Consider the following 26522-nt stretch of genomic DNA (forward strand, 5'->3'; position numbering starts at 1 on the left):
CCAAGTGTCATTCTCGCAGTGATCAAACTATGTAATCTTCTCATCTATATACGTCCTTAATTCACCACATCCAATAAGGAAACCAGCGTGACGAAGCTCACTGGTGAACTCCTCAGCACTATCACCTACACAGTTATCGATTATACATAATGAGAGTGTCTAAATCAACAAGTACAAGCCAAAAATTCAATCTTTTCATTTCAGGGACTGCAACAATCCAACATAAACCTAGTGGTTCCTCATGATGCCATTAACGATTAACCAATAACCACAACCCAAAACCCCAAATTCTCAACAGAAAACCCCAATTTATCAACAGAAAACCCCCAAAATCCTAAAAATTGCCATCCAATACATAAAACCCAAGCCACTAATCTAGGTCCGATTTCGTCAATGCATCGAACTATCCTATTACGCTGCAATTCAAGAATCCGAGGTCGGATGAACTAACCATAGCTCAACGCGGTAGCTCCCTTATCTCGCATTCTTGGCGCCATCGGGGCCTGAGTGCCCATGCACCAGCAGGGCAGTAGGCAACGCTGCCACCAACCGATGACTGCGGCAACAAAGCCTCCACGTTCGTCGCCTTCGAGCGGCAATGCCCCCGCCGCAGACCCTGCTCACCGCTCTCCTGTTGCACGCGGCTCTGGCGGCGATCTCACCACTCCACTGAGCCATGGCCCATCGCCGTGTCACGGTCGCCACTCTCAAACCTTCGTTTAGAGTCGCCGGTGCGATGATTGGATCCAGGGGCGGATCCAGCACCGGAGCGGGGTGGGCTCAAGCCCCCGCTAATACCGCTACTCGTACCATGGAGCCCCTCCTACAAAATTGCACCTATTCAAGATTGGAAGGAGAGGCTAGAGACGAAAGATTATGAGATAAGCCCTCCTCACTCATGTTCCTATATCCGCCGCTGATTGGATCCCCTCCTCCTCCTGACAACCCTGGGACTCTAACCTCAAAACCGTCTTCTCCGACGACAGCACGTGAGAATCGGGTCACGCAGTGGCGCGAACGCGCGACCATGCTGTATTTGAGTTTGCATAATAGTTGTGTGCTGTCTGCTGTCACGTGGACGTGGGTGAGTTTGCTTACGTACGCGGCAGTGTTTTTTTTTTTGCAAAAGAAATGGGTCAAAATATGAAAATTAATCTTTGCACAAGTTTGCAGCATCCTCGATCTACTCGTTGAATGCGGTGCAGTCTCTCCTGATCTCCCCGTGCCTGCCGGCCTTCACCCCAACACTGCCCAGCTTGACCATGGCGTCCTTGAACGCCTCGAAGAAGCGCGTCTGGTTCTTAGCGAAGCCCCTCACCACCGGCCGCGACGCGCCGTCGCTGTACAGCGCCTGGTCGGAGGTGAACAGGCCCAGGCCGCCGGCGAGGTTGGCGTAGTAGGCGTTGTCGAAGGCGGTCGGTGTGATTGGGTCCATATCGACGGCGATGTCCGCGCCGACGTCCGGCGGGCAGGCGTCTATGAGCTGCCGCGCGTACGCCGGGTTGTACGACGGGTCCACCGACGCGCCATTGCCGCCGTGGTGGTAGAGGCGGTCCGTGAAGCGGGTGCAGTGCGCGAACCCGACGGTGTGCGCGCCCGAGAGCGCGACCATGTCCAGCGTGCTGAGGTTGTGCTTGGCGAACATGGCGGCGAGGTCCTTGACGCGCATGTTGGGTCCCGGCAACTTGCCCGCGACGTTGCCGGCCTTGGAGACGAGCCCGTCAAGCCGCCCAAGCTGGACGGTCCAGTGGGGGCCAGACGACTGCCATGCCGTTGCACAATGCACATGCACAGTAGTATCAGAAATTAAACCGAATTGCCATGGCTCAGTAAGAAGTGAGTGAATTACCATGGTGACGACGTCCCTGGCGGCGATGGCGAGGATATCGGCGCAGGAGACTACGCCGGGGCACTTCTTCTCAACCTCGGCCTTGGCGCGCACCACGGTGTCGAAGCCGTCGCCGGCGAGGGATACGTTGTCGGGCGCGTCCTTCTCGGCGTCGTTGTCGCGGGACGCGATGATGACCGACGCATCACACCCCTGCAAGTCGATTTTCACCATAAACATGTCAGTACGCGAAAAGCGTATTCATCCTTGGACATTCAGAGTGTGGAACGAAACGATGACGTGGACAGCATGAAATTCCACATTCGGCTCGTCGGAAGATGACAAATGGGTGGGTGGCTGATTTGCCAGCAGGGACGGACGTCCGACACATCTGACCTGAATCTCTCATAGAATTCAGCCTAGTTGACAGAAAAGGTCGTGCAGTCACATGGCACAGCCGACGAGTGCGTGATTAGAAGCCAACAATCGAGCTGTCATTCGTACCAATAATCTACTGCCGCGTCAGTCCTAGCACTAACACTACCAAATTCAATCTGATCTACGAGTTCAGTATGAAATGATTGCCTAGCTACAGTAATCTGCGAGTCGATCTGAAAGCAGCGGAAAAGCCTTGTCGAACTGAACCTCTACGAGATTGCAAATCAAGAAACTTCAATGGTTAACATCTAAAGCGAGGTGTTTAAAACACAAGATCTTCACAGGAATCGATCAAAACAAATCCCCTCCGTGTTCGATAGAAATCCCTTGTTCTAATTTATAAATGGATCCTTGGTCTCGGCCAAAAGAGCCTCAGATTGCCCGAATGCGCAGGTACACGCACTGATTGGATGTTGCTCACCTCGACGAAGCAGTCGTGGAAGAAGAGTCTGAGCGTGGCCGGGACCGTGACGAAGGTCTCATTGACCTTCTTGGCCACCACTGCCCGCACGATCGCCTCGACGTCCGGGCACGTCGACCGGTAGTAGTCCGGGGACAGCTTTGCTTCCGTGGACGGCAGCGTTATTGCTGCCACCAGGACCACGGCTGCAGCAGCAAGCAGCAAGTGCCTGCGTCTTCTCCATTTCTCCATGGGCTTGGAGCTCAAGCTCTCTGTCTGTGTGGGACTGTGGGAGTGTGTTCCAGAGGGAAGAAGATGCAGAGCGCATCTACAGATGGAGTGACCAGTGAAGTGACGACTAGCTTGGAAGGCTCTACAAATGGAGACAGGGTTGGTGGGAGGGCCTGTATATACAGTGTGCACCGGCCACCGGGGCAAGTGAAAAGGATTAAAGGAGAGGGGTTAGGTTGAACAGGATGTTGTGCTATAATCTGTACAGTATACGTTAGCTGGCACAAAAATAATCATATAGAGCCAAGAGTTGGGTTTTGGGGTTGATTGTGGAAAGTCGAAAGATAAGGCATCCTTACTATCCCTCTACATAGCACTACATGAGATTTTCACCTGATACTGCTCTCGTTCAATTCTTTTATTGAGTCACGCTTTTATGTTCTAATTGAACACTCTTTACATTTATGATTAGAGGAGAAGATTATTCTTTTACCAAATATATACAGATCAAAACACGTCTTATAATAAGAAGAAATCTTTCTTAGTATCAATCCCCTTGCCCCCAATTCTTTTAGAATCAGAAGGATTCTTTTTGAGTTTCCATCTCTTCATTTTGAATCTAAGCTCTTCTATCTTTGACTTATTTTTTTGCTTTATTCTTTATTAATTTTATTTCGATTTCCCCCTCTTCCACTATCCCTATGATCTAGGTACAGCTTTTTGCATCAATAAAGAAATTTTTCTTCTGTATGAATTGATATTATTCCATTCTAATTTCTTCTCGAAACTTTCTGAGAAAAATTCCGAATTGGATTCAAAATTGATGGGTTAATGTGAGCTTATCCATGCGGCTAGACACTCTTCAAATAAGAACCTATTTTCTAACTAGCTTGCGTGCTTTGGCGAGTCACCCGAGAACCTTTTCGATGACCTATTTGTGTTGAAGGGATAACTATATGATCCGATCGATTGCATAATACCGGCGGTAGCAATAGAACGGGAAAGTTGCAGAAAAGACAGCTCTTTTCAATTTCCAATATCTATATATTAGTTTGTTTCTATTTCTAGATATTTATTTCTATAAATCTATATATTAGTATTAATATCTATATATTAGTATTAGTTAGTAGTACTATTCTATAGTTAGCGATCCTAGCCATGTGAGTTCTTTCTTCTATGATGAACTATCGGCACTAGTCCTACATTTTTCCTCTGTGGACCAAGGAGAACAGGGGCACTCAACAGGAAGAGGATTGTACCATGAGAGAAGAACAGAGGTCAACCCGCTTCAAATATAGAACATGGATTCTGGCAATGCAACAGAGTTGTGTCCTCAAATCGATCCGAATGAATCCGTCTTTCTACAAAGGTCAATTTTTGCCTATTAGGCAAGAGGGTAGCAAGTTCGAAATTCTATCTCGGTAGGACATGGATTTCTATTAATATGAAAGTCATAAGTTAGTTAATGGGAGGGCTACCATTATCCTTTTTCTTATGTGTTTCTAAGAGAAGGAATTTGTCCGGTTCATGTTTTGAGGTATCAAAAAAGGATGTGAAAACAAATAGGAACTCTTGAATGGAAATTAAAAAGAAATGTAGGCCCAATTCATTTGGAAATGGTAAGATCTTTGGCGCAATAAGAAGGGTCGATCCATATCATCTTGACTTGGTTTTGCTTCCCCTCTTTTTCTAACAATACCATAGTCGAGTTCTTCTCCTATCAGTATCGAATAGAACATGTTGAACAAGATCTTCTTTATGGAAACCCACTCGATTTAGGTCAGAAAATCATATAGATTTTTTATGAAATCATGTGCTATGGCTCGAATCCATAGTCAACCCGATTTTCAATAGGACTGGTTGATATTTGAATCCAATTTTTTCATTATTTAAATGTCCATAATAGTGCGGAAATAAAACCCAGAGGAAGAGTGGTCTGGCCTTGTGTTTCTCGCCCCTTTGCCTTAAGATTTGTTAATTCTCTTTCTCGATGGGATGGGGAAGGGAGAGTGTGCACCTTGATGTGGTGGAAGTCATCAGTTACAATATCAAACCACTATGCTGCTTGATGATTACTTTATCCACTGCTGTTTCCCAGGACCAAAGTTCGCATACGGAGAACATACCCACACATGTTGTAGCACATCCGAAAGACTATGGTGTTCCTTTTACATCATTTTCCATATCAACCGTGATGGAGCCTGACTCACAATCAAGGGGGTGCTAAATTTTCTATAGTTAATATGATTAGACTAGGTTTATTGCCAGATTAATCGTAGTTTTGAGGTCAGCTAATACTACTTGCTGGAGATAGATGGGCCATGAGGCCATTACATGCACAGTTTGCAGAGAAGAGTATCTAGCTCCTCAAATAAATTGATTACCTAGACATACAAATAATCAAATATATGCACAAAGTTTTGTTAGCCAAGGGGGGCCGGAGCTCAGTATGGCCTCCACTAGGCTAGCTCCACCAGTGCATAGCAATCTGTCCTGCTAGAATATTACTTCATCTATCCCTAATAATAAAGAGCAAAATTTTTGGATATTTTTTTTCGTCCACCCTCCTTAACTAACTCTGTGAATATGGAAACTATGTCTGTTCATCTACCTATAGCCCTCCAGATATATATGCACAACTTGAATATATGTTCTTGAGGTAATATGGATAGTTAGAATCCTAATCCTAATCCAAGTAGAAGATAATAGAAATCGAAATTAGACAAATCTGAGGAGAGAAAATAAGTAGAGAAAATCCCCAAATAGCAATAGTTTTACTCTATTTTTTCCCTACGACGGACATGTTTTTAGTTTTCCATGTTTACTTTTCCCCTTGTGTCAGACATGGAGTTGTACTCCGTTTTTCTATCCAGTGACAGTCGGACACGATGGAGTTTTACTCTGTTACTTTCTTCTCTGTGACAGTTGGACACGGTGAAGTTTTACTCCGCACGGGGTTCCGAACTGAGGATGCAAACCTGCTCCATCTCGGGGTAAAAATAAGGGTGCGTTTGGTAGTCTTGCTGAGCTGGGATATAGCTCAGCTGGGCAAGCTTGCCAATTTCAGCAAGGTCAACCTTGCCACTACAGCACGTTTGGTTCTTTTGCCCAGCTAGCTTTGTCGTTTGGTTGCGTATACAGCTTGCCGACCTTGCTGCCTCGTTTCTCCTTGCAATTTAGCATTCATGTACATGGAAACAGATACAATGTAAATAAAATACTATCCATTTAAAACATGGTGTTGCAGCCGGGGGTCCATTATTTTCCTTAGTCCTATGAAAAGCATAAAATGTGCATACTTATTGTAAAGTCTGATCTAAACAAACTCAAATCATCGGAGGTGGATAGTTTTTAACAAACCATCTCTCGACGTACTCCTTGATGGCCTCCAATGGTCTTCCCTTCAACATAGCAGCAGTCTTCTCATTATTTGCAAGATACTCTTGTAATTCAAGTCGAACAAATAATGGATACTACTTCATAGCATCAATTGTCTTGAATAATTCTTCATTTGGATGAGTGACATGAGTGAAGCGCATGGTGTCAGACATATCACGTAGAACATGAGTCACCTCTGAGAGATAGCACTATCATCACGCTTAGTCCTCTTCACTTTTTCAGGCTTGCTAGCAGCAGGACGCTTACTAGATGAGCTTCCCCCATTATTGCCGTCCTCCTTTCAGGCAAGCAATCTGAATCGTACTGCAAACCTGGGTCAACATCCTCTGCACGATTCGCATTCTTATCACCAATTAAATCTCCATCCTGGGTAGAAGGAAGATCGTATGGTGCTTGTAGAACAGTGAACTCCCCAGTTGCATGCTTGTCTTGAAAAATGAATTCCATCTCATCATAGCAATGGATAGGGACATTTATAAATTTCGCCCTTGGATCTTTGTCCTGCACATGTCCAGTCTTAATTTCGTACTTACTATAATAATACATAAGTAACATAACTAAATCAAATTTATAAGGACAGAAAGACTTACATTCTGCATTCTGACAACCTCTGTTTCATCATAAAGTATCATTTTCTTAACATCATCAAAGTTTGCTCCGCTTAAATTCTTTGCTTGCATTATAACCTTCCATTGACCTTTCAGCTTATGATACTTGTGGTAAACTTGTCGCTGAGTGAAATTTGTGTGATACTTTGCATTAATCTGTTTTGCGCACTCCTCATGATGTATCTCACGAAAAACCATTAGTCTTCCCTCAGCTTGTATCTTCTCTTTGTAGTATCGTAGCATGTCCTCCACCACCTGGGGCTGCCACACAACGTTATTTCCTGCCATCCCTGCATGTGACAGTACTTAAAATATTTTTGGAGATTACAAAATTCATATACCTCATATGACTATGTGGATGTAATTAAGATACTTCATGTAAAGAAACTACATTTCGTTCAGAGAAATCCATGAATACAATAAAAAGGACTACTTTACATTGCAACACAAAAATAATAAATAGTTTCATAGATGACTGAACAACACATCATCAGCCATGCCTAACATTGTTCCTATTTCTCCACATACTATTAGCTATGGCATCCCTGTCTCGGAGTACTTCCCTCTGTTCCTCACGTAAATCTCGTTGAACACGTCCAGCTGTTCTGGGATAGTTCTCAAACCAACTTTGTTCGCTATAGACTAGCTCATCAAGTCCCCCATTTTGTAAGATCCAGTTATGAAGAATACAACATGCTATGACAACTCGTACTTGTGAAGGGAATGGATAATATGGTCTTGTTGTCAGCACTTTGAAACGATTTTTTAGTGTCCCAAATGCTCTCTCGACAGTAACTCGGAGGGATGAGTGCCTTAGGTTGAATAGCTCATTTTGTGTCCGCGCTCTATTGCCCCTCCACTCACGCAAATGGTATCGTGTTTGACGAAAAGGAGGTAGAAATCCTCTCCTTGCTGCGTACCCAGCGTCTGCAAGGTAGTATTTACCTACCAGACCATTGGGAACACAATTAATATCACTAAGTTGTATATGTAAGTGTTCAAAAGGTAGACTAGACACCAACCTTCAGGAACTCGAAGGCCATTTGGATGCTCAAGAGAATGTCGTAGGACCGTGGAATCATGTGCGGACCCCTCCCAACCAGCACTTACATACATGAACATCAAATCAAAATCGACCACTGCAAGAACATTTTGGGTAGGAAAACCTTTCCTACCGCGGAACCTATCTACAATCCTTGATGGAACATTACAAGGAATGTGGGTACCATCAATTGCGCCGATGCAATCCTAGCCATTCAATTGGTATAGGAACATAAGTACATACTAATATATTATTAATAAGCTATTTTGGTATAAAATAGTGAAGGGCCATACCTTAAAATAGGGATCAAACCGAGGGTTGCCTACAATTTTTGATGGTATATCGAGAGAGCGATGCCTAAGCATTTCAGGTCCAAGTTGTCCAATTGCATATAAAACTTGATTGAAATATCGGCTAACGGTTTCACCTGACCTTGTGAAATGAAAGCTAATATCACTGTTTTTCTTATGATGTCCTACAGTAGTGAGAAACATGGCAATTTGTTCCTCTATGGTACAATGCCAAGTATCTCTAAGTGCTCCCATAGTACGCAGTTTTAGACACAGCTTGAAAAACACTGACTTTCCCATGCACAACTCTGAGATGCAGTGTTTCTCCTCACCATAATACAGTTTCTGTAGATACTTCAGCCTTTCTTTATTCCTCTCTAACAATGAGTATCGTATAGGATCTCCGGTATTGCGTTGAAATTTCACCAATATCAACCATGCTAAAATAGAAGCGCTAATGAATGCAATCATTCTATTAACAATAGCACTGTCATCCATCTATAGTAATCAAACAACAAAGGACAAACTGTTAAACTACCTACAAGTACAGAGTAAAAATCAAATGAATTCTTTGATACAGAGGAATTGTTGATACAGTAGCAAATATCTATGTGCAGAGGGGATTGACTAGAAATCACATGATTATACATTAAATAGATCTGCAGACTGCAGTGTGCTGTGCACACACCATATCAGAGCCCAATCGTTAAGCACACCATCTACTCTATGGAATTAATCCCCAATCTAAAGAGTCCTCAGGCGTATTCCAATCACAATTAATCACTGGATGAAAAAAATAGACATTAGGGATTGATTACAGACCTTGCAAGCTGAAGAGGAGGAACCTGCTCCTTCGTCCCTGCTATCTGTCGTCCCCTGCTCTGCTCTCTGTCCTACTGCGCAGCGGTCAAGTTGGAGAGGACGAGAATGGAGCTACTGGGTGGAGGTTATGGTGCCTGCAAACTGAGATCTGGCTAGATTTATGGAGGTGTTGGAGCAAAAATCGCATGGGATGCTGAGGAACACGGCGGTGTGGACGGGGGAAAAGCGGAGTTCGTTGCGGAGGGATCGTCTCGTGCGCATTTTCTTCGGCACGAGCGCGATTTGCCGTTGAAGGCGAGCCGAATCGGCTCTCCCTCAGGAGCGATGCTTTTCTGGGCGAGCGGGGCAAGGTCGCCCCCAAAGGCTATGTTTTTTTTTGGATTACCAAACGCTGTGGCTAGCCTAGTGAGGCTAGTATTTTTCTTGCCCAGGATCCAAACGTGCCCTAACTCGCTCAGACACAGGCAAAGAAAAGGGACACGCTAGACACATAAGATTTCGCTCTTTAATCCCCAAAAATCACTGCTCCAAACCGATTGGTGATATGTGCAACCAGATCAATCACTGGCTCCTCTCTTTACTGTATGCATGCACATCCATTCGTTTGTTGGTCGGTGGACCACGTCCACGAGCGTTGTGTGAGGGTATCAACTGTCAGAGATGGAGATATTGTTACGGGTTCTCAAACAAAGTCGTGAAACCCCATATTTTACTAGCAACACATGGACAATATAAAAATTTAAGTTATGATATATTTATAAGTAATTATTTCTATGTTTTGTAATGGCAGAAAAAAATCTATCAAAATTGTACTTTAGTTTAATACATAGGTTTAATATGACATTATCATTTTATTGTTAACATTAATTTACATTATGGGAGTCATAGTCATAAAAAATTATAGCTTTTAAATAAATTTATAGAAAGGGTAAAACATAAATACTATATATCATTCCTGTTGTCTAATATTATTTTTCATTTGTTGTTACATAGAAAAAAAGAATTACCCGAATTTTACTCCTATACCAATTACAGAGTCCATATAGGACTATTATGGTCCTTGTCTAAATAGGACTACCTACAACTTCTATACCAATTGCGGAGTCCATATAGGACTATGGTCCTTGTCCAAATAGGACTATGTACAATGATTATGTCACTATATAATGAAAACAAATACTGCCCTAGAGAGCATAAACCACCGTAACAAAAAAGCAAGCATATAGACGGCAAGACAACACTCCTCCAATTTTCATCGTCAAATTGTAATAGACACAAAGAAATCAACATCATGAATATCAATGTTGAACCATATGATGAAGAGCGACAGACCCTAATTGATCTCAATGAAACCCATATTCTACATCAGGAAGACGCCAGGATTGATGCCCGTGAAGATATGATGTACATGCAGAGGTGACATAGAGGCACTTGAAAACCAGATTACAAACGTTGATGCACTTGGTGAAAAAAAGCATTGCATCTAGGTAAGATTACTTCAAGATTGTTTTTTCTCTCTATTGCATCCAGGGAAAATATGGCACTATTCTTATTAAATTCTTTTTACATTCTTTTTAATCTACAGATCCAAGGAAACAAAAAGGAAAAGAGAGCGAGCGGTATGCACAGATGACCAATGAAAAAAAAGCCGGAAAAACTAAAAAGGCGCCTTGAAACAAAACATGGATGTCATGGTCATCGTATAATAAATTATAGTTTTTAAATTTTATAGAAAAGAGTAAAACATAGATAGACAGGTAAGATTCCTATCTATGTTTTTCATTAGCATTTGATAGCTTTTTTTTCTCCCGTTGCAATGCGCAGACATATTTTGCTAGTAGTTATAATTAGCCTAAGCCACATTAATTTTGTCCTTTCGAGAATTAATTGACATTGTAATTCATATATACTGCTTTGTTAGAGGGTACAACTCACTTTTTTTTGACACAAAAACTGTGGGGGAGATCCCCACAGTGCCTTTTTGATTTCATTTATAAAAGAGGGAGTACAGTACAGGTACAGGTACATACTTACAAAGCTTAACTAAAGGCATCTAGCCAAGCACAAAAGGATGACCTAAGATCATCTTTGAATCTTACAGATTGTAGTAAACATTGACTCTTGAAGTTCGACCACCAAAGTGCTAATGTTGGATCACGTCTTGCAAACACTTTATCATTTCGGACTTTCCAGAGCTCCCATGCTGCTATGAGCGTGGCTTCAGTGAAGAATGGTAACTGGTGGACAGATCTTGCTTGAATGAATCTGTCTAGGGGATTCAGAGAGAGGTCCCAATTGATTTCAAGCTTAGACCAGCAGTCCTGTGCAAAAGAACATTCAAAAAATAGGTGCTCTATGGTCTCCAGACTTCCTGCTGCGCACATGACACATGTCGGGGTCCCCTGAATGTTTAGATGCCTCCTCTGGATCATATCTTTGGTGTTAAGACGATCAACCAAAATCAACCATGCAAAGAACTTAACTCGTGGGCTGCTTTTGCATTTCCATATTATTTTGAAAATAGGGTGTGCATCTAGTTCCTTGAAGGCATATGAATAGAACCTTTTGGAGCTATATTTGTCACCCCAGATGGGTGACCAATTGTCGACGCCCTCCTCATCATATTCCATAATCTGCAATTCCTCTTGCAAACTCACAAATTCAGCATAGGCTTCATTGGAGAAAGGTAGCATGAATAGTGAGTCTAAGTCCTCTGCTTGCATGACCGCATAAACTGAGATTTCCTTTGATTTTGCAAAGGATGCAAGTCTTGGGTATTTTGTTGCAATGATCTGATCATTCATCCAAATATCTCCCCAGAAACAAACTGATTGACCATTGCCAATTGTGCATTTAGCAATGCCTCTGAACAATAGGTTCAACCTCAAAATATCCTTCCACCAAAAAGATCCAACCTCCCTGGCTGCATGAGGAACTCGATTTGTATAGTACCTGGTCCATACCATTCTTACCCATGGAAGATCAGCCCTGTTATAGAACTTGCTTAGATGTTTCATAAGCAATGCATCATTCTGCAGCCTAAGATTTATGATGCCTAGTCCTCCTTTTTCCTTTGACAACATTACAGTTTCCCATGCAACTAAGTTCCCACCTTTGTTCTTTTCAGAATTCCCTCTCCAAAGACACTGTTTCCTTGCCCTGTCAATATTCTCAATCACTCCTTGTGGTAGTTTGATGGTGCTCATTGCATAGGTGGTGATAGGTGTAATGGCTGAATTCACCATTTCAAGTCTCCCACTATGTGACAACCAAGTAGAGCAGGCTGATAATCTTCTTTCCACCCTATCCATCATAGGAGCTAGGTCCTCAATTTTTGGCTTGGTAGTCCCCATGGGCAAACCAAGATATGTGAAGGGCATTGATCCAATATCACACCCAAAAGTGTTTGCAAGGAGGACCATCTTCTCCGGAGTGACATTGATAGGGTACATTTGGGATTTTCTATAGTTCACCTTTAACCCTGTCGATTCAGCAAAGCTATGGAGTATGGCTTTGAGAAAAAATATTTGTCTAGCATTAGCTTGTAGCAGCAGCAAAGTGTCATCAGCATATTGCGCTATAGGAAAGTCTTCTTCTAGTTGTGGTAAGGGCTTACATAGCAGGTTCAGGTTGCAGGCATGGTTGACAATGATCTGAAGAAGTTCAGCAGCCAGCACAAATAACAATGGTGACAAAGGGTCACCCTATCGAACCCCTCTCTTACATTTATAGAATTTACCAGGGATGCCATTTAGAAGCACAGCTGAAGAGCCAGATGATAGTATATTGTGCACCCACTGAATCCATTTATCAGGCAATCCTAGGTGAGTCATCATCTGAATGATAGTGGAGTGTTCAATTGTATCAAATGCCTTCTCAAAATCTAACTTCAATATTATTATCTCTCTTTTTGACTGGTGGCACTGGTGAATATATTCATAACTCCATGCCAGACAATCCTGTATGGTTCTTGATCTGATGAACACATACTGGTTCTGGTGAACTAATCTCAGAATAACTGACTGGAGTCTGTTGGCTAATATCTTTGTTATGAGCTTAAGAGAGATATTCATCAATGAAATAGGCCTGAAATCATTCACAGTCTCTGGGCTATCTTTCTTGGGTACCAAGGTGATGTATGGTGTATTGATGCTCTCCAGGCTGATGTTGTTGTGATAGAGAGACCAACACAATCTGTAGAAATCCTCTTTAATCAATTGCCAACATTTTTTTAGAAATAACCCATTGAATCCATCTGGCCCTGGAGCTTTGTCTGGAGGCATACTTTTGACAATTTGGTCAATTTCATCAATCATGAAAGGTGTAACCAAGCTGTCAAGGTCCTCAACTGGCTGAATCATTTGTGGGAGGTCAAAAGTCATTGTCGGTGATGCTGTGGTACCCATTCTTTGTCTGAAAGAGACCCATAGAAGACCTGCTTTGCCTGCATGGTCTTGTATCCATGCTCCTTGATCATTTTTTAGCTGCGCTATTGAATTTCTTCTGTAAGATATAGTTGCCATGCCATGAAAAAACTTGGTGCATTCATCCCCAAACTTCATTCTGTTTACTGTATATCTATTGCGCCAGTATATGTTCTTACATTTGAGCCATGTTTTTAACTGAGCTTTGACTGCAATTCTTAGGTTCATTTCAGGATGGTACAGGCCTCTCTGATCCTCCACTGAATCTAAGGTGCTGATGACTGCATTACAATTGGATATCAAAAGTTGGAGATTAGAAATTTTCTTACTCCACTGTTTCAACCTTGCTCTCAGGCTTTTAAACTTTGATGATATGTTTGTGGCACTGTCCATCAGGAATGCAGAGTTGGCCCAGCAGTCTTGCACTGTTTCAATAAAATCATGTTGTTCTGCCCAATAATTCTCAAAACGAAATATATTAGCTTTAGGTATTTTTGTCCCAATGGAGATTTGACATGGCAAGTGATCAGAGGTTATCTTAGCAAGTGGCAAAACTTCTGTATTTGGATACTCAATAGTCCAATTTGCTGATGTAAGAAACCAGTCTAATTGTTCTAATAATGGGCTATCCTGCATATTACTCCAAGTATATGCTCTACCTTTCAATGGCAACTCCACCAGGCCCAAGTGACCAATTGTGTCATTGAATATGAAGGTGTCATTGAGATCCCCCCTGATCTGTTCCTGTTGCTAAGTGACCGATAGAAATTGAAATCTCCCAGAAAAATCCAGTTTTCTTCGTCCTCTATGTCCTGATTTCGAAACCACTCAATGAACTCTGATCTAGCCGGTTCATCACAAGGACCATAGACTGTAGTTAGTTTCCAAACTTCATTAGTGTGGGCAGACTGAAACTGCATTGTGATGCCATATTGCCTTTTTTCTAACACGTTACCAGCAAAAATTGAGCTGTTCCACAGCACAAGTAAACCTCCTGATGCTCCAAGTGAAGGAATATAATCAAAATTATCAAACCTTCTCGGTGCAAATTTTTGGATGTACTGCATATCAAAAACCTCTCGCTTTGTTTCTTGTAGACAGATGATAGAACAAGAACTCTCTTCTATTTTATTTCGCACTGCATCCCATTTATCTGATCGATTTATGCCCCGAATGTTCCAGCAAAGAATGCTCCAATCACGTGTATTCATTCATAACAAATTTATGGGGGCAGCTCTCACTGACGTCACTAGGATCATCAGCACAGGATAGATATGAATCATAGCGAACATGAGCATTGCGATCAGCTTTAACCGAAACCAACACAAAATATAGGCTGTTCCAACACAGGCACATCGATAGCACGATAGGATAAAGGACTTGGTTGGAAACAAAAACGATCTTCTGGCCCATAGAAGCTCCAGTGGTCTCCATCCGCTTCTTCCCTTCTTTACTGTTCTTCGTCATCTTCATCGAGAACAAATGGAGGAGGCGCCTGTAACAGCGCATCGTCAGTGAGACCGCTAGGGTCAACACCACATTGTATACCCCATCCTCTGAGAATAGAAATCGAGATGGGTTTTATCTCCCCTGTGACTTCATCGACTTCTACCACCCAATTCTTGCTCCGCTTAGAGGGCTCTTTATTGATTCTGACCGGGCGGAAACCCTCCTTGTCGGACGAGAGGCGAGTGCTGCGACGCACAAATGTTTGGGTTAGAGGTGTGCGTGGATCAGAGATGGAAACAAGATTTGGGAGGAGCATATCCTTGCGTTTCTGAGGAGCTTGGTTGCCATCAGCCCGACCCATGCTGCTTTCTGGACCAGGCCTGATTCCCTCAATTTGAATTTCAAGATTAGATGGGCCAGAAGCGCACAAGAAGAGTGTATCAGTCGGGGTGAGATCAGGGATGACAGGAGCTGAACTCTCGGGTAACTCATCTTCAGACATCATCGCAAGCATAACAGGGCTGGCAGGGATAGAGTTCTGAACCCAAATTTGTAGATCCACCTCCTCATGTACAATCCCCATAGCATCAATGGTCAGTGGTGGACCAATCTTGGATGCTGCAAGGGCCAGTGCAATACACCGAGACTCCATGAAATAGGGAAAAGCTCTCAACAGTTGCACAACAGGAGTAGGGCGCCATACTACAACTGCCACACCAGATGCTTCAGGTGGAGGATGGTTCACCCTTTTGTTCTGACCACCTAATCTAGTTGCATCTTCATTTTCAACAGGATGTGCAAATCTAGAGGTGTCAATGGTGATAGGCCTGTGCATCTGCTGTTGGCTTCTCGAGCTGCTTGCCCCATCTACAAAAATACCCCTAAGGGTGAACCTCGGAGGTACTGCATTTGAGTTATAAAGCATATCTGCTGCCCTCTGTCTCAGTTCAGTATCACTCGGGAGGCCATTTTTGTGGAGCATGAGCATATTTGCACAACGGGTCTGTGAAGCAACAAAGCGAGCATGATCCTCCATCTGAGTTGAGCTGGCATCACTTGGAGATGAGCTTCCATCATTTGTAGCATTGTTTCCCAAAACATCCTCAGGACAGATGTCGAGGACCTCACCACGCTAAAAATGTGGCGATGAGGGCGGATGTAAATCATCAATAGCTTGTTTCTGTCCTGAGAAAATAGAAGCCGAGTGGTCCGGGAAATCAGCTTGAAAGTCAAGGTCGAGCTGGAGGTCTTTGTCTCTCGGAGGTTTCGGTTGCCAAATGAGATTGGGTCTGCTACGGGATAAGCATATTTTTTTGATGTGGCCAAAATTGTGGCAGGCCCAACACCGGAGCATACCAGGACAGTTCGGGCGAGTGTGGCCCATGTTCATGCAGCGAGTACAAGGTCCAGAGACGATCTTGAGTTTTGAATGGTCAGCATCGCCTGCAGCGGGGATGTCTCCCTGCCGTTGCATGTCCCGTGGCTGCTCAAAACATGTGATGTCTCCCTGCCGCTGCATGTCCCGTGGCTGTTCAAGATCTGAATACCGATGAACATGATCATGATCTGCATGAAAATTCAACTTGGCATTCCCAAAAACCAGACGATCAGAAGGTTCAGAGACGTTGCATGAAACTTTCACTGTAAAGGCTCCAAACTTGAGATGCCGTGGAGGAGAGCATTTGGGAGAGGACTGCTGGACCAGCTGTTTAGCAAAACTAACTTTCTTTTGGGATTTTGAAGCCTTAGCAGCAGCCTTTTTTGAACTGCGCGACAGGACCTTTGTCCATTCTTTTTCTTGCTCGATCTCCCATGCATGCTTCTCACGTTCCCAGTGGGGTGTGCCATTGTTCCAAAGATGAAAATAGATATCAAACATGTTGGTAATGACTCTGCGGAGTTTGTAAACAAAGAAGCCAACATCTTTCGAGAACACCGAGAACCGAAAATGATTGTTGCTTAGGAATTGAACATGAAAGTCCAGAGCTTTGCCACCCAAACAGGATTGCAGTGCCAGAGCAACCGTATCCTCAGTCAGGCGGAACAGGAAACGACGGAATGTGACCAGGAGGAAGAACGAGCCATTGGGAGTGGGATAAGAATGATGTACCGGAGACTTGTAGCGCCGTCGAATCTCATCTTGGAATTCCAGACCAAGATTGAAGTCCAAATGAGGAGCCAAATCCGAGGAGGATCCCATGGTTGGTTCACTGCCGTTGACTGAAGCATTTAGCCAAACACTTGGTGTGCAGTGAAAGTGCTCACCATCGCAGAGTTGCCTGCTGATAAATGAAAACGCCTGATGGCGAGCACTTCACATCACAGAGCAGATAACATGAGGACGCCGCGGACGGAAGCAGGATTGACGCCGAGGTCGATGGAGTCCGGCGGCGAAACTCGTGCACGGATGTTGATACTGAAGCTGGCGCAGAAGTTGAGAGATGGGACGAACAAAGACCTGTCTTAGATGATTCAGTTGGAAGGCGGAATAATAACACAGCAATTCCCACTGCGAATGGGACCTCTTCGTGCGGGCATGGCGGCGCAGCGCGGCGAACCCGCACACGGAGGCACCGATACGGCCGTCCGAGGCGAGCTAGAGGGCGGTTGCCTTTCGATTTGGGAGAGGATGGAATGCTCTAGGGGGTACAACTCACTTGTAATACCATATTTTTATTCCACTTTTAGTGCAAGTTTGTGGTTCTTGCAGGACGATTCATTTATTTGCCATTCACAAGATCTCACTTTCTAAACTCACACAGCAACACACGGTGTATGTTGACCTAGTTGTTTATGTGACCGGGGGAAGGGGGAGTGTACGTGAATATAAGGACAAATAATGAATGAATAGCACTTAAACGTGACGGTGTTGCACCGCCTAGGCATCTATCGTTTTTCTTAACACTTTAGGTAGTACTCCTGACCGTTCCGGAGAACGAATAAAGTTTGAAACACGCAGCAGCAAACGACGAGATGCGGAAGCAATGCGTGCGTGTCGGAAATAGCAATTAAGCAGCTGGTCCGCGTATCACATCCAGACGCGTCGGTCTAGCTGTAAGCTGTGCCTGTGCGCGCGCGTGATTTCCCACTCCCACCCGGTTCCAGAGCCACAGTCCCACAGACCCTGGGCCTCCCTGTCCAGCGGGCAGCGGCCACGGCAACCCATCACACATGACACAGGCACGGCTAAAAGGGAAGGCGCGCCAGGACTGAGAGTGAGAGTAGCTGCTGCGCGCTTGCGAATCCAATCCTGGAGATTAGGTAGAGAGGCCGAGGCCAGGATGAGAGTGGCGGTGGTGGGCGCCGGCGTGAGCGGGCTGGCGAGGAGCGGCGGCGCGAGGGTGACCGTGTACGAGAAGGAGGACTACCTCGGTGGGCACGCCAGGACCGTGGCCGTCGAGGACGCCGACGCCGGCACCGTGCAGCTCGACCTCGGCTTCATGGTCTTCAACCGGGTACGTGCGTGCGTACATCGGTGCATTTAGTAGATATAAGCGCATCGTGATGTTCTGCATGTCCGGCAGCTAGCTTGATTGTTTGTCGTGCGCTGCGCCGTACCCACCCACGGGCATTCTGTGCCATTCGGCATGAACAGTTCTTCCTCCTACCTTTTAGGCGCTTCAACAACTAGTCTTTCGTGTTCGATTTAGCCGAGAGAATTCCCTTCTCCTTTTCCTTTCCATTTCCATCTTCTTGCTCATGCCAGAACTGGGCAACAAATATGTGGATTAGTTTAGGTTATTATTATTCACTTCAAGGTTAATTATTGTCCTGTGATTAGTTGTTGCAAAAAAAAACCATCAAGCAATATAATCCATAAACCATGATGATGATGACTTTACAAACAGGGGGGAGGGCGCGTGCGATATCGAGGCGACGTGGAGGCAGCAGTGACCTTACACGCTCACGTGGTCACCAGCAAAACGCGAGAGCCAATGCCACACCTTCCTGGCTTGGCTCCCTTTTTCTAGACATCTATATCCCACATGTAGTACTATATTCTACGACGTGTCAGATTGCTTGATTGCGACGATGTCCAGTAGCTATGGCTACTATTAGCACTAGAAGATTAGCGTGGTTATTAGCAATGCTGTCGGCCTCACTTAGTACTCCGAGGACCAGTCCACATCTCTGTGTACCCCTCTTCCTGTCCATACATTTATTTAGAATCTATATTGCCGTACTCCATCCGTTTCAAAACATAGAGGATATTAAGATTAATAAATTCAAACTTCACAAATTTTAATTAGTAATTGATAAATTGCATACATGTTTATGTACTAAATCCGTTCCAAGTTACAGTTCGTTTGACTTTTTTTTTACTCTAAGTTTGACCACTCGTCTTATTCAAAAAATTGTGCTAGATATCACTTCATTTGTTGTGGGCTTTATTAACAAAAGTTCTTCAAGAATGACTTAAATTTGACTATGTTTACACAATTTTTTTGAATAAAGACGAGAGGTCAAACTTGAGGTCAAAAAAGTTAAACGAATTATAATTTGGAACGGATGGAGTAATATTTAAGAGTTTGTTTTATTATATGAGTTACATCAGTGGTTTCACATTCCACACATTTTTCAACACAAAATTTTGATTTTGCGACCATTGATGATGTCTTGTATGAACAACTAATGGTCAAAGTATACTTCTAAAAACTTACTCAAATCATAATACACCTCATAAAAAGGAATGGAGTGAGTAGTAAATAATCTACTCTTGGCCTAGTTTGACTTGGTGAGGTCATATCAAGATCATGCTTGGTGGTTTTATACTGCATCGATCATGGCTATAAAATTTACACAAAAAAGTATTTTTAAATGTGAATCTCATAACGTTAAATATGTATGCAATAGTCTGTATATTATTAAGCTAATGGTTATTCAAATATATATTAAGGACTTCAAATTCATTACTTTTAAGAAAAATAAAGGACATGCTTCGCAAGAGGCATACATGTCAGTCACAGCTATCCTTGTTATCCTAATTCCTATCTGGTCTTCTCTATCCTTGTGGGTCCATGTATCCTTGATTCCTTGGCTTGGATTTGTTTGGGAATTGGGATGCTTGGGTCGTGATCTCTCCTTACAAACAACATATGTATTCATTCATATCGGGTGCTTTCTCCGGCTAGAAATTTAAGTCCATGGATACATTAATATATTGAATGTGTCACCTTAACTACCAAATATGTGTAAGGATATAATATAAAAAGGGTTATATATTATGAAATTATTTTCACAGTGGATGAAGCAATAAGTCCTATGTTGTCAATAAGTTCATAAAAATTTATATACTCGCAAACAAAGATAAAAGAAATGGTTTAAACAATCCATATGGACTTATGTTTTTCTCATCCCTTATACAAGTCCAACCTTCACCTTTATTAGTGACCCCACAACATTTGGACTAGTCAAATTACCACACACACGTCATTCATTAAACCATCTTGATTCTCACCTTGAACATGATTTTTGTATTCCACCTTACAAATGTTAGTGCTAGTTTAAACATCTCCTTAATTGCTACAAGATGTACTTTCTCGTATCAAGTAACAACAACAATGCAAATGGTTAGTACTCCAAACGAGATTGATAACACCACATGCACCATTATTTTTGTACCATTGGCATCAACCTCAGTCAAATTCAGGGTTCAAGGTTTGAGTGGGTGCCAAACTAGGGGAAAAGCCAAGGAAGTAGGCTAACCTGATGACTAAATGGGTAGTGCACAAGACAACAAAAGTGATAAGGGTAACGTCGACCGTGGGTGACCAAGAACAAATGGTGGTCATGTTCTGAGGCGGAGATTATCAAATTGATGGTTCGATACTATTAGGTTAGCTTGACATCAGCAGGATCTAGCTGCAAACCAAGGAAGGAGAGCAACGGGAGTTAGTCAAGGCACACATGTTGGATCAAAAGGGGGGAAATAATAACTCATTGTTTTGGATTTGCATCATACGAGTTCATCATTTAAAAAATATCATAGGGAGTACGTCAAACAATACGCTAAAACTTTCTATGATTTCACGCATTCCACACATTTTTAACCTGATTTGATTTCACAACCATTGATGATGTCTTCTAAGAGTAGCTAATAGTCAAAATATACTTCTAGAGACTCAAATCCAAATACACCTCAACAAAAGTAATTGAGGGGGTAGCAAATAATCTACTCTATATAGCCCTCCATTTCAAAACATATATATGGCCTAGTTTGATTTGTTGTGGTCATCAAGATCATATCTTGACATTTTTATACTGCATCGGTCATGGCTATAAAATTTACACAATATGAAAGTACTTTTAAATGCGAATCTAGTAATACTAAATGCATGTGCCATAGTCTCTACACTATTAAGCTATGGTTCATCAAATATACATTATGAAAGATAAGTATGTACACCGGTCTAAAGTCCCAACAATAATGACCTATCCTTGTAAAAGGACATGCTTTGCAAGGACATGCAAGTTAGCGGCAGCTACCCTTGTTATCCTATCCTATCCTATCTTCTCCAACCTTGTGTGTCGATATATCCTTGGCTTGGATTTGATTGGGATGCTCCCTCTAGATCCCTCCTTACAAAGGGGATATGTCTTCTTTCATCTCTTTTCCTTGGCTTTGTCAATATTAAGGTTAATTATTTAGTTAGAAGTATGTTTACCATGTATATTTTTGTTGCTATAAGTGTTGGTTATATTATTTTAGTTGCAATGTAAATGATTATATTTTACATTAATTTGCGTTGTTTTGATTGATGTTTAATTTAAACTATTTTATTAGATGGAAGACATATTTTGGGAGCAGTTATGGCGAAAACGGGGTTGTCCTAGAGAATTGTACCCCGACGAGTCTAGCAAAGATGTCACCGTCTCTCCTGAACTCCATGTCCCTAACTGTGATTGTGGTCGTCCAGCCGACGTGTTTCAATCGAGACATCCGGAATTCCGGACACAGCGGCTCGTTGCTTCAACACATGCAGTCGTTTTAATGTAAGTAATTGTTTTCGCATGTTTTTTTCTTCATTTGTATTACTAGGTTACTAATTTTTTGTTGGAATTTTGTTGTGTAGGCCCATGAGAGGTGCTTTTTCTTTCAGTGGATCGATGGTGCAGACAAGTTTGACCCCAGATACATCCTTTTCAACGATTGGTGAAGAGGGCGACATCCACGAGAGCACTTCGAGCGGTGGGTTCCACCTCCCCCTAACCCCCCTCCAATGATGGCTAAGGAGAAGCACTTAGCCATAGTTAGACGACTTGAGAAACCTCCTCTGTGCGATTATGGAGATCGAGCTGTGATAAACCCTAAGAATACGTTGGAGTTTGTGTGTGCAAACAAGCATGAAGTAAATGCAAAGTGTATGTGTTGAAAAGTTGAGCTATATGTGTTCATGTACTAATGTCACCTTATTTAGGTGTATTCAATGGCGAAGTGTCGTTTCAAGGAGTGGTTGTATGGTCCTAAGAACCAATGGCTAGAAGAACCTCTAAAGGCAAAGCAAAAGAAGAAAGAAAGGTTAATTTATAAAGCACCTCCAGTCAAGTGCGAATGTGGTGTTAAATCCAACTACGGTCTAGTTCCTTCGAAGCTTGGAATAGGCCATTATTGCGGCCATATGGTTGACTATGATGAGGTTGGTTATTTTTGTGGTAACCATGAAATCGTATTTTATTTCTTTTGCTAAGACATATATGATATAATTTTCGTTTGAACAGAGCACTAGGAAATGTAGGTGGGAATGTGATGATGGTCAAGCTAAGTTCTTGGATGAACTAAAGGGGAAGCAAGTAATTGCACGGAAGAGGGAATATGGACCTGACTACGTCAACCTATTAGTTAAACATCACAAAGACAAGATGCGTGAGTTTGCTAGACAACGCGGTATTTGTAACCCGATCGATGTTGGGCTTGACAAATGGGGATTGAAGAGATGGATGACGTTAGAGGAGGAGAGGGCAAGGAAGGATGCAAGGGAGGACACAAGAGTATAGATGCAGGTCTTGAATGAGCATATTGTTGCATTATGTGCCAGTGAGTGCTTGAAAGCCTTTTTTCGTTACCTAATTTTAAATGTAATATAATCGCGTTGCTAACTGATTGCATTTTATACATGAAGGGATTGGATGCAGCGAGGAACATGCTACAAAGGTGGCTTATGTAAGGGATTGGATACAGCAAGGAACATGCTATAGAGGTGGCTCATCTCTCTAGCAGAGGCGGGCTTGTAGGCAAAGAAGGCTGAGGATGACACTGGTAGACTGAGCGAGTTCATCGCTCTAGCAGAGGTGGGCTTACAGATGGAGGAGGCTGAGGACGACATTGGCAGACTGAGCAAGCTCATCGCTCTAGCAGAGGCGGGCTTACAGGCGGAGGAGGATGATGACGCGTTCTTCACTTAGGCCATAGATGAAGCGGAGACCGCTTACGATAGCCGACATGGAGGTCAGAGCAATGCAGGTGAGCCTAGCCACATGAACGAGGAGGAAGAGAACATGTTCTTGTCTCAGGCCATAGATGAAGCAGAGGCCGTTTACTATAGGTGAAAGGCAGATCAGGGAAATGCAGGTGAGCCTAGCCATAGCAATAGGGTTGTGGTTGAGGATTGGTACTCGAACGACGAGTTGCTTACTCAGTATGTTTCTGACTTAGGGTTTTTTATTGCGCCGTTTGTTAGTTTCATGCTTTATTAATGATCAATGTAGCTATGTACTAGAAATTCTATTGTGTTGTCTTATATTCTATTTGAACTTTTGATGTATTGTACCCATGTATCATGTGCTCGAATTACCCATGGTCGATCTTAAGTGATCCCATCCGTTTGTATCATGCGTTGAGAATTTCTAAAACGAACATAATCGAGTGAAATTATCTCGAATATGGCACCATAGCCCACTGGTTCTGCCACGCCATAGTCCACGGTGCGACAGTGATGCGTCATAGCCCACGACGCGGTAGTGATGTGGACAGAAACCGATCAGCCTCAATTGAGCTACTATCGGTGCTGTAAACAACTACAAGTGCTGCCACGATCGTGCGCAAGTTGAAATGAATATGAAGCAAATAAATAGACGACAAGTTGCCACATAACATTTTCATTGGTTCATGAGTCTGCAAGTTTCGGATGATAATATTCATTCGATATAAGTTCGATGTAATGAACTAAGTCCTAGGAATGTAAGGATCCCTCGAACGCCTCTTGGAAACCTCGTCATCCGGTGGAAGAAGGGGGTCGTCATACTCCACCTCAAGAAGGGGATACATCCGTTGTAGCGTGAGAGGGGCCATCCTATTATAAATAGATAAACAAAGGATTAGAGTATTCAAAATAACATTATGTAGCATTGCAAAATTTGAACTACTTATTATGCAATACAAACACAATATGAAAAGCACCTGCTGCCATCGTCTTCTATACCTGCTAGCCTTATGACTAGATTCTTTGCAAATAGAGCAAAGATTCCTGCCATGGGTCTCGTTAAAGTCTCCCTCGCCGTACATGTCTTCGTCATACCGTCTCATAGCGTCCATGTCCCCCTTGAGTCGCTTCTTCTTCCTCCTACCCTTCCCAACCTTTGTTAGATCCGGATGCGACATGTAGTCATAACCATTATAAGGTGGCCACTATGTTAGGTCAAGGTATGGCTCGAAGCTCATTTCCCAAATACTAACGGTGTTCGAACAGAGATACAAGGGTGACATATATGGCAAATCCTCATAGTTGTACCCACAAACCCTACAGGCCATGATCATATGAGAGCAAGGGGCATGCATGATCTGAGGGACGTTGCAACTGCACTCTACCTTTTCAAGATCAACTCGATAGTTTTGTCCATCATAACGTTTGCCACCCAAGCTTGTGCCACCCTTGTCTAGGTAGGGGGTGTGCATACTGCTCTCCGGACAAACAAGATGGTCATCATCCCCGCTTCCATGGCTACGCCGAATGGCCTCACGTTCACCATCGGTCAGATCACCTGGACCACCGGCTCTGACAACTCCATCGCCATGACCACGGAGGAGGCGCGGATTCAATCTGCGTCGACCACTACTTCACCTACATCGGCTATGGCTTCGACCATGGTGGATCTAGCTCCAGCCACACCAGCATCGTCTTTAGCCACGCCGACAACCCATCATCCACTTCCTCGCTATAAAGGGAGGCATATTAACAACACTGACCTGCTCGACTCCATCGATCGGGTCAGCGCTAAGCTTGCTAAAACCCTAGCTCTGGTAAGTTCGATTCAAACTCAACCTAATGAGCAGGTAACCACTACCCACAATAGATCTACCCGACTAGCTCGGGCCAGTCGTCCTGCGTGACTCGGTATGGATCTCGTGGTCACGTCTACTCCTAAAGGGCGCTCCGTTCATCACTGACCAGCCCCCACAATGGGTCCTTGGCTCTTCGAGTGCGAAGCCTCAATGGAGAACTACCAGGCTCAGCCCTACGGTCTGTGCAACTTCATCAACATGGTCTGGATTGAGGAGTATTAAGAAGGATCAGTCCACACAGTTCTAGAGGGCGGCTCGAGCTCCCCGTCCGGCATCGCATCTAATGGCTCTGTCCACACTGAGCTCCAGCATCATGATAATGAAGGCGTTGAATACGATCTGGATATCCTAGACCACGCCCTGGGGTTCCCACAATTCCCATCCTTCCCACCAAGGCGAGGAGACTTGATCAATGTCATCAGTAATGATAAGCCACCGGTAGTTGGTGAAACAGAACAAGAAAGGCTAGCACACGAAGCACGCAATATTGACCGGTTCAATCGCCGACAAGCCTAAGCCGAGGCAGAAGAGGAGGCACGACGCATAAGGGTCCAGCCACGTGACCTTAACAATGCCTTTGATAGGGTGGGGGATAAGCAGGTCTTCAGGACTCCAAGCGCCAACGTAGCCATTGCTATGGCGACAATGCAACAACTACCCAATACCCTGGAAACTTAGGCAATTCGTGATGATGTACAAGCCTACCTGACGGCTGCTATGGCCTAGACAGCAGAGATTGCAAACCAAGCCCGGGCTCCGTCCGTCTCAGTCGAATCAACCCACAGTCGCCAGTACTCAAGTCTCCCACAATCACCCAACCAACATGGCTCGCGCAACAACGACCCATCAGACAACCATCAAGGCAGAAACAGTGGTCATGATGGTGGTCGGGATGACAACCACCGCAACAACTAGGACGATAATCGACGAGACAACCATGACAATTGCCGTGGTAACCACGGTCGTAGGTCAACCAGGATGGCAATCGAGGTCGCCGTGATGGTAATAACGATCTCCGCCATTCCCTCAGAGAACGCGATCTACGCGATTGCATTAACCAAAGAGCCAACGATCGTGCATCCCACAAAAGCTATCGTCGTATGGAATATGATACTACCCATGACCCTCCGGGTTTGAAGTAGTTTACTCCACACTTTCACCAAGTCATATGGCCTAGGAACTTCAAGCTCAAAAAACTTCAGAAGTACGACACAAGGAGAACCCTGAATTATGGGTCATGCTCTACGAAACCATGTGCAGATCAGCCATGGCTGATGAGCATGTCATGTCTAATTACTTCCCAGTCGCCATC

At 43.7% G+C, this 26522-nt stretch overlaps 2 protein-coding genes across 2 annotated transcripts; one reads left to right on the top strand and one right to left on the bottom strand.

The window, feature by feature from the left end:
- Positions 1–1132: 1132 nt before the first annotated feature.
- On the bottom strand, positions 1133–3018 carry LOC136552088 (peroxidase 55-like). The gene is made up of 3 exons (XM_066543636.1): positions 2688–3018; positions 1850–2041; positions 1133–1762 (listed from the first exon to the last, which is right to left on the bottom strand). Exons 1-3 carry the CDS (start codon positions 2916–2918, stop codon positions 1184–1186), a joined length of 1002 nt encoding a protein of 333 aa, XP_066399733.1. The 5' UTR covers positions 2919–3018; the 3' UTR covers positions 1133–1183.
- Positions 3019–18011: 14993 nt separating this feature from the next.
- LOC136549989 (uncharacterized) lies at positions 18012–23679 on the top strand. The gene is made up of 5 exons (XM_066541420.1): positions 18012–18386; positions 21716–21924; positions 22005–22568; positions 22651–22966; positions 23052–23679. Exons 1-3 carry the CDS (start codon positions 18213–18215, stop codon positions 22153–22155), a joined length of 534 nt encoding a protein of 177 aa, XP_066397517.1. The 5' UTR covers positions 18012–18212; the 3' UTR covers positions 22156–22568; positions 22651–22966; positions 23052–23679.
- The last annotated feature ends 2843 nt before the right edge of the window (positions 23680–26522 follow it).

The sequence above is a fragment of the Miscanthus floridulus genome, chromosome 4 (genome assembly GCF_019320115.1).
Source record: "Miscanthus floridulus cultivar M001 chromosome 4, ASM1932011v1, whole genome shotgun sequence".
NCBI classification, from domain to species: Eukaryota; Viridiplantae; Streptophyta; class Magnoliopsida; order Poales; family Poaceae; genus Miscanthus; species Miscanthus floridulus.